Source organism: Phyllobates terribilis, unplaced genomic scaffold, assembly GCF_046119375.1.
Source record: "Phyllobates terribilis strain yellow unplaced genomic scaffold, ASM4611937v1 Scaffold_1__5_contigs__length_1240528914, whole genome shotgun sequence".
In the NCBI taxonomy this organism is placed as follows: Eukaryota; Metazoa; Chordata; class Amphibia; order Anura; family Dendrobatidae; genus Phyllobates; species Phyllobates terribilis.
In genome coordinates this window covers 604,438,917-604,453,053 of record NW_027362761.1, presented here as the reverse complement: position 1 = coordinate 604,453,053, position 14,137 = coordinate 604,438,917, and the positions used below count along the sequence as shown (strand labels likewise).

At 52.8% G+C, this 14,137-nt stretch overlaps 1 protein-coding gene across 6 annotated transcripts; it reads left to right on the top strand.

The window, feature by feature from the left end:
• Nucleotides 1-2,481: 2,481 nt before the first annotated feature.
• LOC141272375 (uncharacterized) lies at nt 2,482-4,907 on the top strand. 6 transcript variants are annotated; one of them, XM_073683069.1, is made up of 3 exons: nt 2,520-4,049; nt 4,130-4,209; nt 4,290-4,890. In XM_073683069.1, the coding sequence occupies exons 1-3, from the start codon at nt 3,711-3,713 to the stop codon at nt 4,819-4,821; spliced, it is 951 nt and encodes a 316-aa protein (XP_073539170.1). In that variant the 5' UTR covers nt 2,520-3,710; the 3' UTR covers nt 4,822-4,890. The 6 variants fall into 6 exon arrangements, 5 of the variants coding, with proteins under 5 accessions (XP_073539153.1, XP_073539145.1, XP_073539135.1 ...); XR_012322002.1 differs by having other exon boundaries at nt 2,482-4,169; nt 4,290-4,907; XM_073683052.1 differs by having other exon boundaries at nt 2,517-4,049; nt 4,130-4,892.
• Nucleotides 4,908-14,137: the final 9,230 nt, after the last annotated feature.

The following is a 14,137-nucleotide window of genomic DNA, read 5'->3' as shown; positions in this document are numbered from 1 at the left end:
AGTACTAGAGGTCCCAGAGGACCAAGCGAACTGACAGAGAAAGGCACCGAAGCACCAGGCTAGCAAAACAGTCAAACAACACTGAAGTCCAGCAAAGCCAGAAGGGCGGAGCTAGAATATAAAGGCAGATGGTCACGTCACCGCAAAACACACGATAGAAAAAACTAACAGGAGGGTTCTAACAGCAGATCCCCAATCTCCTCCCCTGCAGGTCTCTAGTCTCCTCCCCTGCAGGTCTCCAGTCTCCTCCCCTTCAGGTCTCCAGTCTCCTCCCCTGCAGCTCTCCAGTCTCCTCCCCTGCAGGTCTCCAGTCTCCTCCCCTGCAGGTCTCCAGTCTCCTCCCCTGCAGGTCTCCAGTCTCGTCCCTTGCTGGTCTCCAGTCCCCCCCCTGCAGGTCTCCAGTCTCCTCCCTTGCAGGTCTCCAGTCTCCTCCCCTGCAGGTCTCCAGTCTCCTCCCCTGCAGGTCTCCAGTCTCCGCCCCTGCAGGTCTCCAGTCTCCCCCCCTGCAGGTCTCCAGTCTCCTCCCCTGCAGGTCTCCAGTCTCCTCCCCTGCAGGTGGGCTGTCTCCTCCCCTTCAGATCTCCAGTCTCCTCCCCTGCAGGTCTCCAGTCTCCTCCCCTGCAGGTGGGCTGTCTCCTCCCCTGCAGGTCTCCAGTCTCCTCCCCTTCAGGTCTCCAGTCTACTCCCCTTCATGTCTCCAGTCTCCTCCCCTGCAGGTCTCCAGTCTCCTCCCCTACAGGTCTCCAGTCTCCTCCCCTGCAGGTGGGCTGTCTCCTCCCCTTCAGATCTCCAGTCTCCTCCCCTGTAGGTCTCCAGTCTCCCCCCCTGCAGGTCTCCAGTTTCCTACCCCCCTGCAGATCTCCAGTTTCCCCCCCCCTGCAGGTCTCCAATCCCCCCCCCTGCAGGTCTCCAGTTTTCCCCCCTGCAGGTCTCCTCCCATGCAGGTGGCTATCTTCACCCCTGCAGGTCTCTAGCCTTCTCCCCTGCAGGTCTCCAGTCTCCTCCCCTGCAGGTCTCCAGTCTCCTCCCCTGCAGACCCCCAGTCTCCTCCCCTGCAGGTCTCCAGTCTCCTCCCTTGCAGGTCTCTAGTCCCCCCCTGCAGGTCTCCAGTCTCCTCCCCTGCAGGTCTCCAGTCTCCCCCCCTGCAGGTCTCCAGTCTCCTCCCCTGCAGGTGGGCTGTCTCCTCCCCTGCAGGTCTCCAGTCTCCTCCCTTGCTGGTCTCCAGTCCCCCCCCTGCAGGTCTCCAGTCTCCTCCCCTGCAGGTGTCCAGTCTCCTCCCCTGCAGGTGGGCTGTCTCCTCCCCTTCAGATCTCCAGTCTCCTCCCCTGCAGGTCTCCAGTCTCCTCCCCTGCAGGTGGGCTGTCTCCTCCCCTGCAGGTCTCCAGTCTCCTCCCCTTCAGGTCTCCAGTCTACTCCCCTTCATGTCTCCAGTCTCCTCCCCTGCAGGTCTCCAGTCTCCTCCCCTACAGGTCTCCAGTCTCCTCCCCTGCAGGTGGGCTGTCTCCTCCCCTTCAGATCTCCAGTCTCCTCCCCTGTAGGTCTCCAGTCTCCCCCCCTGCAGGTCTCCAGTTTCCTACCCCCCTGCAGATCTCCAGTTTCCCCCCCCTGCAGGTCTCCAATCCCCCCCCCCTGCAGGTCTCCAGTTTTCCCCCCTGCAGGTCTCCTCCCATGCAGGTGGCTATCTTCACCCCTGCAGGTCTCTAGCCTTCTCCCCTGCAGGTCTCCAGTCTCCTCCCCTGCAGGTCTCCAGTCTCCTCCCCTGCAGACCCCCAGTCTCCTCCCCTGCAGGTCTCCAGTCTCCTCCCTTGCAGGTCTCTAGTCCCCCCCTGCAGGTCTCCAGTCTCCTCCCCTGCAGGTCCCCAGTCTCCTCCCCTGCAGGTCTCCAGTCTCCTCCCTTGCAGGTCTCTAGTCCCCCCCTGCAGGTCTCCAGTCTCCTCCCCTGCAGGTCCCCAGTCTCCTCCCCTGCAGGTCTCCAGTCTCCCCCCCTGCAGGTCTCCAGTCTCCTCCCCTGCAGGTGGGCTGTCTCCTCCCCTGCAGGTCTCCAGTCTCCTCCCTTGCTGGTCTCCAGTCCCCCCCTGCAGGTCTCCAGTCTCCTCCCCTGCAGGTCTCCAGTCTCCTCCCCTGCAGATCTCCAGTCTCCTCCCCTGCAGGTCTCCAGTCTCCTTCCCTGCAGGTCTCCAGTCTCCTTCCCTGCAGGTCTCCAGTCTCCTCCCCTGCAGGTCTCCAGTCTCCTCCCCTGCAGGTCTCCAGTCTCCTCCCCTGCAGGTCTCCAGTCTCCTCCCTTGCTGGTCTCCAGTCTCCTCCCTTGCAGGTCTCTAGTCCCCCCCTGCAGGTCTCCAGTCTCCTCACCTGCAGGTCTCCAGTCTCCTCCCCTGCAGGTCTCCAGTCTCCCCCCCTGCAGGTCTCCAGTCTCCTCCCCTGCAGGTGGGCTGTCTCCTCCCCTGCAGGTCTCCAGTCCCCCCCCTGCAGGTCTCCAGTCTCCTCCCCTGCAGATCTCCAGTCTCCTCCCCTGCAGGTCTCCAGTCTCCTCCCCTGCAGGTCTCCAGTCTCCTCCCCTGCAGGTCTCCAGTCTCCTCCCCTGCAGGTCTCCAGTCTCCTTCTCTGCAGGTCTCTTTCTCCTCCTCTGAACTCCTTCCCCCACAGTTTGCTCGTTTGCACAGATTCTTCAGTGATAATTACTAGTTGTGAGCAGTCCGTTAATCTGTCGGCAATCAGGGAATTCTACTAACCTAAGTTCCCGGGGGGCATTACATCTCACATGGGCTGTGATTAGTGAGCAGAACTTTTATTGATCTGTTGTTATAAGATCCAATCCTTGCATTTCATATCCTGGCGGTTCTGTCTGGATGTTAATAACACCAAAGGAATGATATCAGGACCTCAGGAGTTACATATAAGAGTCCTGACAATTGAGGGTTAATAAATGCTGGCCAGTGCGACTGGTTTTTTGGTTTCTCTTTTTGGCGTTTTTTGGCCCTTGCGTCACTGTGATGCGCTTGGCGGACAGGAAGTCTCCTGTGCACAGGGGAATATCTTCCTCCATAATGAGCTGTATGCCAGCTGTTCTCTGTATGTGTACGTCTCATTAATGGCTCTTTTATATGACACAGTCATCTATATGTATGCGATAATCACACCTTCAGGGGGAGCAGTAATGAGGGCGGACTCTCATGGGTTTGGGTGACTGACTCCTCCTACGAGGGACAGTATGGAGGTCCCACATATCACAGGCATCAGTCCTGCTAGGGACCATCCTCAGGACATTATCCTGGAGGACTCCATCCATATACCGCAGGCAGGTTACCCCACTCGCACCATTGAAAACACTTGCACACTCCACCAAATTGAGCATGCTTTACTATGTAGGGGCCGGGAGAGATATCTGCGGCCGCTATCTAAATTGTACGGCTCCTTTATTCTCTAGTCACATCCAGAGCTGCAGTTCTGTAATGCTCTGCAGGTATCATGCTTGATATAAATACTACATGTACCACAATGCACCACAGCACAGCATGTAAAGACTGAACCAGCAGGGGGCAGAAGTGCCAAGTAACTAAGAGGAAACCATCAGCAATGCTAATGCAGCTCTAGATGTGACTAGAGTACAAAGTACAGTGCAATGGTTTATGTTACCATGAGAGTAAAGATTCATCCCTCGCCCAACCCCCAGTATATATAGCGGAGCAGCCTGTATATACATCACGATACATATGGACAGTATCTGCCCTCGGGGAAATTCCTCAGAATCTGCACATCAAAGATGTCGGAGGTCGTATCACCGTTACATTGTGTCAGTTCAGGTATCGGAGGTCGTATCATCGTTACATTGTGTCAGTTCAGGTATCGGAGGTCGTATCATCGTTACATTGTGTCAGTTCAGGTATCGGAGGTCGTATCATCGTTACATTGTGTCAGTTCAGGTATCGGAGGTCGTATCACCGTTACATTGTGTGAGTTCAGGTATCGGAGGTCATATCACCGTTACATTGTGTCAGTTCAGGTATCGGAGGTCGTATCACCGTTACATTGTGTCAGTTCAGGTATCGGAGGTCGTATCATCGTTACATTGTGTCAGTTCAGGTATCGGAGGTCGTATCATCGTTACATTGTGTCAGTTCAGGTATCGGAGGTCGTATCACCGTTACATTGTGTCAGTTCAGGTATCGGAGGTCATATCACCGTTACATTGTGTCAGTTCAGGTATCGGAGGTCGTATCACCGTTAAATTGTGTCAGTTCAGGTATCGGAGGTCATATCACCGTTACATTGTGTCAGTTCAGGTATCGGAGGTCGTATCACCGTTACATTGTGTCAGTTCAGGTATCGGAGGTCGTATCACCGTTACATTGTGTCAGTTCAGGTATCGGAGGTCGTATCACCGTTAAATTGTGTCAGTTCAGGTATCGGAGGTCATATCACCGTTACATTGTGTCAGTTCAGGTATCGGAGGTCGTATCACCGTTACATTGTGTCAGTTCAGGTATCGGAGGTCGTATCACCGTTACATTGTGTCAGTTCAGGTATCGGAGGTCGTATCACCGTTACATTGTGTCAGTTCAGGTATCGGAGGTCGTATCACCGTTACATTGTGTCAGTTCAGGTATCGGAGGTCGTATCACCGTTACATTGTGTCAGTTCAGGTATCGGAGGTCGTATCACCGTTACATTGTGTCAGTTCAGGTATCGGAGGTCGTATCATCGTTACATTGTGTCAGTTCAGGTATCGGAGGTCGTATCATCGTTACATTGTGTCAGTTCCTCCATTTATTATATCTTTGCTGTCTTATATCGCAGAGCGCCCCTCGTTATAATGTGCATTAACTCCTTGTCTCCTGTATATATCATGTTTTTGCTTATTGTGTATCCAGAAAGCTGCCGACAATTTTATTTGTAAAAATAAACATTTGATGATGATTGATGCTGCCGACTGCACTTGTATAATATTATATTTTATGCCATTATTGTATAGCTCCCAACCAAGAAAGACAAGAAAGAAAGACACAGCACGACGTGGCAATTATTTATTTCCACTGAGCCAGAAACCTAATCTCGCCAAGTCCTTTATATTTGATATATGTGCCACACAGAAATATTCTCTTTGTATGATGTCCCCACCGTACATTCCCCCCACACACAGTATGATGTCCTCACAGTACATTCCCCCACACACAGTATGATGTCCCCACAGTACATTCCCCCCCACACACAGTATGATGTCCTCACAGTACATTCCCCCACACACACAGTATGATATCCCCACAGTACATTCCCCCCCACACACAGTATGATGTCCCCACCGTACATTCCCTCCACACACAGTATAATGTCCCCACAGTACATTCCCCCACACACACAATATGATGCCCCCACAGTACATTCCCCCCCACACACAGTATGATGTCCCCACAGTACATTCCCCCCCACACACACAGTATGATGTCCTCACAGTACATTCCCCCACACACAGTATGATGCCCCCACAGTACATTCCCCCCCACACACAGTATGATGTCCACACAGTACATTCCCCCCCACACACAGTATGATGTCCCCACCGTACATTCCCCCCACACACAGTATGATGTCCTCACAGTACATTCCCCCACACACACAGTATGATGCCCCCACAGTACATTCCCCCCCACACACAGTATGATGTCCCCACAGTACATTCCCCCACACACAGTATGATGTCCCCACAGTACATTCCCCCACACACACACACAGTATGATGTCCCCACAGTACATTCCTCCACACACAGTATGATGTCCTCACAGTACATTCCCCCCACACACAGTATGATGTCCCCACATTACATTCCCCACACACAGTATGATGTCCCCACCGTACATTCCCCCCACACACAGTATGATGTCCTCACAGTACATTCCCCCACACACACAGTATGATGCCCCCACAGTACATTCCCCCCACACACAGTATGATGCCCCCACAGTACATTCCCCCCACACACAGTATGATGTCCCCACAGTACATTCCCCCCACACACAGTATGATGTCCCCACAGTACATTCCTCCACACACAGTATGATGTCCTCACAGTACATTCCCCCACACACAGTATGATGTCCCCACAGTACATTCCCCCCACACACAGTATGATGTCCCCACAGTACATTCCCCCCACACACAGTATGATGTCCTCACAGTACATTCCCTCCACACACAGTATGATGTCCTCACAGTACATTCCTCCACTCACAGTATGATGTCCTCACAGTACATTCCCCCCACACACAGTATGATGTCCTCACAGTACATTCCCCCACACACAGTATGATGTCCTCACAGTACATTCCCACACACACAGTATGATGCCCCCACAGTACATTCCCCACACACAGTATGATGTCCCCACAGTACATTCCCCCCACACACAGTATGATGTCCACACAGTACATTCCCCCACACACAGTATGATGTCCACACAGTACATTCCCCCCCACACACAGTATGATGTCCCCACAGTACATTCCCCCCACACACAGTATGATGTCCCCACAGTACATTCCCCCACACACAGTATGATGTCCACACAGTACATTCCCCCCCACACACAGTATGATGTCCCCACAGTACATTCCCCCCACACACAGTATGATGTCCCCACAGTACATTCCCCCACACACAGTATGATGTCCTCACAGTACATTCCCCCACACACAGTATGATGTCCTCACAGTACATTCCCTCCACACACAGTATGATGTCCTCACAGTACATTCCCCCCACACAGTATGATGTCCCCACAGTACAATCCCCCACACACAGTATGATGTCCTCACAGTACATTCCTCCACACACAGTATGATGTCCTCACAGTACATTCCCCCCACACACAGTATGATGTCCTCACAGTACATTCCCCCCACACACAGTATGATGTCCTCACAGTGTATTCCCCCCACACACAGTATGATGTCCTCACAGTACATTCCCCCACACACAGTATGATGTCTCCACAGTACATTCCCATCACACACAGTATGATGTCCCCACAGTACATTCCCCCACACACAGTATGATGTCCTCACAGTACATTCCTCCACACACAGTATGATGTCCTCACAGTACATTCCCCCCACACACAGTATGATGTCCTCACAGTGTATTCCCCCCACACACAGTATGATGTCCTCACAGTACATTCCCCCACACACAGTATGATGTCCTCACAGTACATTCCCCCCACACACAGTATGATGTCCTCACAGTGTATTCCCCCCACACACAGTATGATGTCCTCACAGTACATTCCCCCACACACAGTATGATGTCCTCACAGTACATTCCTCCACACACAGTATGATGTCCTCACAGTACATTCCCCCACACACAGTATGATGTCCTCACAGTACATTCCCCCACACACAGTATGATGTCTCCACAGTACATTCCCCCACACACAGTATGATGTCCCCACAGTACATTCCCTCCACACACAGTATGATGTCCCCACAGTACATTCCCCACACACAGTATGATGTCCTCACAGTACATTCCCCCACACACACACAGTATGATGTCCTCACAGTACATTCCCCCCACACACAGTATGATGTCCTCACAGTACATTCCCCCCACACACAGTATGATGTCCTCACAGTACATTCCCCCCCACACACAGTATGATGTCCTCACAGTGCATTCCCCCCCACACACAGTATGATGTCCTCACAGTACATTCCCCCCCACACACAGTATAATGTCCCCACAGTACATTCCTCCACACACAGTATGATGTCCTCACAGTACATTCCCCCACACACAGTATGATGTCCTCACAGTACATTCCCCCCCCCCAGTATGATGTCTCCACAGTACATTCCTCCACACACAGTATGATGTCCCACATTACATTCCCCACACACAGTATGATGTCCTCACAGTACATTCCTCCACACACAGTATGATGTCCTCACAGTACATTCCCCCCACACAGTATAATGTCCTCACAGTACATTCCCACCACACACAGTATGATGTCCTCACAGTACATTCCTCCACACACAGTATGATGTCCTCACAGTACATTCCCCCCACACAGTATAATGTCCTCACAGTACATTCCCCCACACACAGTATGATGTCCTCACAGTACATTCCCCCCCCCAGTATGATGTCTCCACAGTACATTCCTCCACACACAGTATGATGTCCCACATTACATTCCCCACACACAGTATGATGTCCTCACAGTACATTCCCCCACACACAGTATGATGTCCTCACAGTACATTCCTCCACACACAGTGTCAGGCAAAAGGTATTTTTGCCCGAGTTTTAAAAAATGAGAGATGTTTTAAAAAAGAAAAAAAACCCCACCCCCTATCTGTTTGTAAGTGAAGACATAGAACTCACTTTTGCTTTTCCCCAAACCAGGAATTTTTATGACCCGCCATAAAACCTCAGTCCAGGGCAAGCACTGGAACAAACCGGAAAATCCCTCCAAAAAATCCCATTGTTTAATTGTACAAACGTTTTATGCCAATTTTAATCACGCACAGGTCTGACAGAAACATCGGAACCACGTTTTTTGAATGCTTACCTTTTTCCCATTACAATAGTATAACTTGCATAACTGAGGAATGACCGGGAACTGAGATAATGGATTCTGAGCGTCATAGAGGTTTCATATTTAATATCTATCTTCATGAATATTGGTGACGGTCAAGATGATGTCTCCCTCCTGGATGTGGGACCCCCCCACACCAAGATATGGAATCTGAAGGATCTTTTAGGTCTTCTGCAGCTGGGTGGGCTCGCAAAGCCGAGCCCCCCTTGTAAGGTAAATAAGGGGTGTTCCCCAGAGTTTTGGCTGCTTACTAAAAAGCAAATCGGCCATTTTCAGGTCATTCTTCTTAGGGACGTCGAACGCACGCACATCACGCGGCGTAAGAAGAATCACCTCTAATTTCCGGGGAGCCGTCCCCCCCACAGAATCTGAGCCCATCACCTTGTGAAGCAGGTTTTGCTATTACTTATCCCTTTTATTTTAATAACTGTTTTATGCATACATGTAAATTGTCTCCTTTATGATATCTTGTATATATTTTGTAAACACTGCCCACCTTTTGGGAGTAAATCATTAATTATTTACCAGTTTCTTTCTTCTTGTCCTATGTCGAGCAAACACGTTCCTCACCCGCTAATTCACGTTACCTACCCGGTACCCGATCCACCTGTTAAGCGATCGGTGGTGGCAGTATACCAGTATTTATGTGATATTGTGGTTTGAGGGTGGCTGGTCGGAGGTATATATACGTTCCTGGAAGGAACTGGTGGTATATATACGTCCTGTCACATCACGTGCCGCAATAGTCGACATAAATTAGAGCAGCTGCACCCGCGCTTATCCTCTGTCAATACCGTGTTTGACCAGCAGGATAAGGGGGCGCCAGAGAGCTGCAAGGTCTGACCCAAGAGTGGGTGTTGTTTTCGTGACAAATTGGTGGCAAGCGGTGGGATCATAGGACATTAGTGATCTGGTTTGAGCAATCATTCCTCTCACTAAAAACTTGCACAAAAGTTTTGAAGATCGAACTCAGTGTTTATTAGATCTGAGACAATACTGTATGTGTAGCAGTTACCCCTACCCTTCTTCGCTTTTTCTTTTCTATTTTTATTTTGGTGATCATGGTCGTAGTTGGGGAGTCCTGGTATCACCAGCAGAAAAAGGACACTCTTACTGGAATATGTATAATCAAAGGCATTGACCCCCACGGCAAAAGCAAAGAACAAATGATTTCTGAACTGTTACAAGGTGCTGCAGAGCCCGTCCGACAGCAGAGCCCTGATGATGGGGCGGCCAGCCAAGGCCCGGATGGCGCTGCTGCAGGGGTCCAACCGGTGATTGCCAGCCATACCCGCAACCAGGGTAGTGTGGACCCCCACCTGCAGATGGCCTTGGAGGAGCTCGCCACAGACAATCATGATGGACGACTGGAGCTGATCCTGAAATTCCAGGAGCGGGCTGAGCGACAAGCCCAAGCTGACCGAGAGGCTGCTGAGCGACAAGCTGACCGAGAGGCTGCTGAGCGACAAGCTGACCGAGAGGCTGCTGAGCGACAAGCTGACCGACAACACCAGCTGGAGGTAGCCCGGATTCAGAAGGAGTCGCCCTCTACGCAGACCCGTGAGTCCAACAGTGCCAGCTGCTTTAAACCTCGTCCTGAGCACTTCCCTGTGATGGAAAAGGATGGGGACTTGGACACATTTCTGCGAGGCTTTGAAAAGGCCTGCAGGCAGTATCAGCTGCCCATCGACCAATGGGCAAGATATTTGACTCCAGGGCTCAGAGGAAAAGCTTTGGAGGTGTTTGCTTCCCTCCCTCGAGAGCAGGATGGAGACTATGGGGCCGTCAAGCAGGCCCTGATAAAAAAGTACCAGCTGACTCCGGAGGTTTACCGGAAAAAATTCAGAACCCTCCAACGTGGACCACAGGACACCTACCGTGATGTGGTAGACGGGCTCAGAATCAACTTTGAGCAGTGGATCCAAGGACTGTCAGCGACCACCTTTGAGCAGCTAAAGGACCTGATGGTGAAAGACCAGTTCCTGCATCTGTGTCCGACTGAGGTACGGCAGTTCGTGATGGATCGGGAGCCACCTGATGCCAATAAAGCAGCGCAGATCGCAGACACCTACGAGGCCAACCGGAGACCAGAGGTGCGGAAGCCGGTCGTCGCCAGCTGGAAAGGGGGTAAGCCATCAACCACCATCCCTGCCCCTGCCAGCCGACCTTCCGGAGGCCTTTTTCCCGTTGCCAAGGCCCTGCCTGCATCCGATGCCCGCAGGTGTTATTCCTGCAACCAGACTGGTCATCTCAGCGCCACTTGCCCAGAGAAGCAGAGGAAGAACCCCCCATCCAAGGCCCCAGGGCCTAATGCTTCAGTTCTTTTGGTGGGTGGGCCGGTTGGGAGGGCCTGTGAAAACTTTCAGTCTGTCAGGGTGGGGAACACTCTCACTGTAGGCCTCAAGGACACTGGGGCCGAACGAACCCTCATCTGACCCGAACTGGTGTCCCCTGAAGCGCTTATTCCAGGAAAGACCCTGACTGTCACTGGGATTGGGGGCGTCCGATGCCCCTTGCCCATGGCCCGGGTTTTTATTGATTGGGGTGCGGGGAGTGGGGTGAAGGAAGTGGGAGTATCCAAAAACCTACCTGCAAATGTTTTGTTGGGAACTGATTTGGGGAGGATGTTTGCTTATTATGTCCCTGACACCCCTCCCCGATCTGATACGGTTGGTAAGGTTAATGCTAATAATGTGAATGTCAATGCTTTACATGATGATGGTGATGATGATGATGATGATGATGATGATGATGATGATGATGATGATGATGATGTTGTTGTATTGGAAGGTGCAGGAGAACTCAGCCATGTCACTCTGCGGGGTGATGTTGCTGAGGATCCCCTAGCAGGAGCAAATGTCAGTGCCAAGGGTAATGGGGAGAGGCACGAGGACCATGAAGCAGGTGGTGCTGTGCCAGTGACCAGTGTCACAACAGAAGGTGACCTGGCTGATGGTAGCTGCCGCATACGTAGCACTGTGCCTGAGGTAATGGAGGATGATGGAGAAGTAGTTCTCATGGCCTCTCAGGCTAATGAGACGGTGTTATTCCCCGGGGAGACGGCCTATATAGCCGCTGTTACCCGCAGTCAGAGTGCCCAGAATGCAAGTAACGCCCTGCCTTCTGGACCCTCCTCGGACAGAGGAATAACAGGATCAGGTATGGACCCAGAGCCGGTCCCAGAGGGTCCTAGTGAGGACGTGGCCTTAACCTCACTTCTGGCTTCCTCCAGCCAGGAGTTTCAGGCAGCTCTGCACTCAGATGCTAGCCTGGAGACGTTAAGGAGCCTCGCTGAGAAGCCCACCTCCGAGTCTGATAAGGAGAGGGTATTCTGGGACCAAGGGAGGTTGTACCGGGAGACAGTTCCCTGTACACCCCAACAGGAGTGGCTGAGGGAAAGACAGCTGGTCGTCCCCTACCAATTCAGGGACGAGTTGTTGCGGATCGCCCATGAAATTCCACTCGCTGGACACTTGGGGGTTAGCAAAACCAAGGCCCGGCTGTCTCATCACTTTTATTGGCCCAAAATGAGGACAGATGTGGTGAACTACTGTCGCTCCTGTACCACGTGTCAAAGAGTGGGAAAGTCAGGGCCGGCCCCCAAAGCCCCCCTGATCTCTTTGCCAGTGATAGAGGAGCCTTTCCAGAGGATTGCTGTGGACATTGTGGGACCACTGGCCACACCCAGCAGCTCTGGAAAACGTTTCATCCTTACCGTGGTAGACTATGCTACCCGGTATCCGGAGGCAGTAGCCCTGTCCTCAATTAGGGCGGATAAGGTGGCGGACGCCCTCTTGGCCATCTTTTCGCGAGTAGGATTTCCCAGGGAGATGCTTACCGACCAGGGGACTCAGTTCATGTCATGCTTAATGGAGGCCCTATGTAAGAAAATGCAGGTGCAGCATCTGGTATCGAGTGCGTATCACCCACAGACCAATGGTTTGTGTGAGCGATTCAATGGTACCCTCAAACAGATGTTAAAAATGCTGGTTGAGACCCAGGGTCGCGACTGGGAGCGTTACCTCCCACACCTGCTATTTGCTTACAGAGAGGTTCCACAGGCCTCGACGGGGTTCTCCCCCTTTGAGCTCCTGTATGGCAGGCGTGTCCGAGGACCCCTTGGGTTGATAAGGGAATTCTGGGAAGAAGAGCCGAGCTCCCCAGGAGTGTCCATCGTGGAGTATGTCATGCGCTTCCGTGACAAGATGCAGACCTTGACGCAGTTGGTGCATGACAACATGGCGCAAGCCCAGGCTGACCAGAAGCATTGGTACGACGAGAACGCCCGAGAACGGACCTACCAGGTGGGTCAGAAGGTGTGGGTGCTGGTCCCCGTACCAAAGGACAAGCTTCAGGCGGCCTGGGAAGGCCCGTACGTCATTCACCAACAGCTCAACCCGGTCACCTACGTGATCACCCTTGACCACGAGCGGGGTAGGCGGAAGGCGTTTCACGTTAATATGATGAAGGCTCATCAAGAACGTGGAACCTGCGTCCTACCGGTCTGCAACCTGCCCGAGGATGGGGAGGATGACCCCCTCTTGGACATGCTCGCCCAAGCGAAGGCCAGCGGGTCCCTAGAGGATGTAGAGCTAAGCGACTTGCTATCCGCAGACCAGAGGTCTCAGATGCAAGCAGTGCTTAAACCCTTCCAAGCCGTGTTCACCAACCTGCCTGGCAGGACTGAAGTGGCGGTCCATGAAGTGGACACCGGGAATCATGCCCCACTCCGGCGGACAGCCTATCGAATCTCCGACGAGGTGCAGCATGTCATGCGCCAGGAGGTCGAGGAGATGCTGCAGTTGGGGGTGATTAAGCGGTCCAAGAGCGCGTGGGCCTCACCTGTAGTCCTGGTGCCTAAGAAGGACCGGACCACCCGGTTCTGTGTGGACTACAGGGGGCTCAACGCTATCACCGCCTCTGACGCACAACCAATGCCACGCATTGAGGAGCTGCTGGAGCGGTTAGCCAGCGCGAGCTATCTCTCCATTATGGATTTGAGTCGGGGATATTGGCAGATTCCCTTGAGCCCCGGGGCTCAGGAGAAGTCCGCCTTTATCACCCCCTTCGGATTGTATGAATCCACGGTCATGCCCTTCGGCATGAAAAATGCCCCTGCCACGTTCCAGCGAATGGTCAACCACCTGCTCCAGGGACTGGAGAGGTACGCAGTAGCGTACCTGGATGACATTGCCATCTTCAGTCCCACCTGGGAGGATCACCTCGAGCATCTGCAGCAGGTGCTCGGGCGCATTCACCAGGCGGGCTTGACCATCAAGCCGGGAAAGTGCCAGATGGGCATGAACGAGGTCCACTACCTGGGGCACCGGGTAGGTGGGGGTACTCTGAAGCCAGAGCCTGGGAAGGTGGACGCTATCGTGTCCTGGCCCACCCCCAGGACCAAGAAGCAGGTGCAGTCCTTCTTGGGCACCGCAGGGTACTATAGACGCTTTGTGCAGGACTATAGTAGCCTTGCGAAGCCCTTGACAGACCTCACCAGGAAGAGCCTACCCCATTCTGTCAAATGGACGGATGAATGC

Excerpts from the sequence above, each read along its gene's own strand:
- LOC141272375 (XM_073683034.1), top strand. The coding sequence starts at position 3,711 with ATGGACAGTATCTGCCCTCGGGGAAATTCCTCAGAATCTGCACATCAA. Across the intron at positions 4,090-4,129 it reads TGTCAGTTCAGGTATCGGAG|GTCGTATCACCGTTACATTG; the intron begins GTCGTATCATCG and ends CAGGTATCGGAG.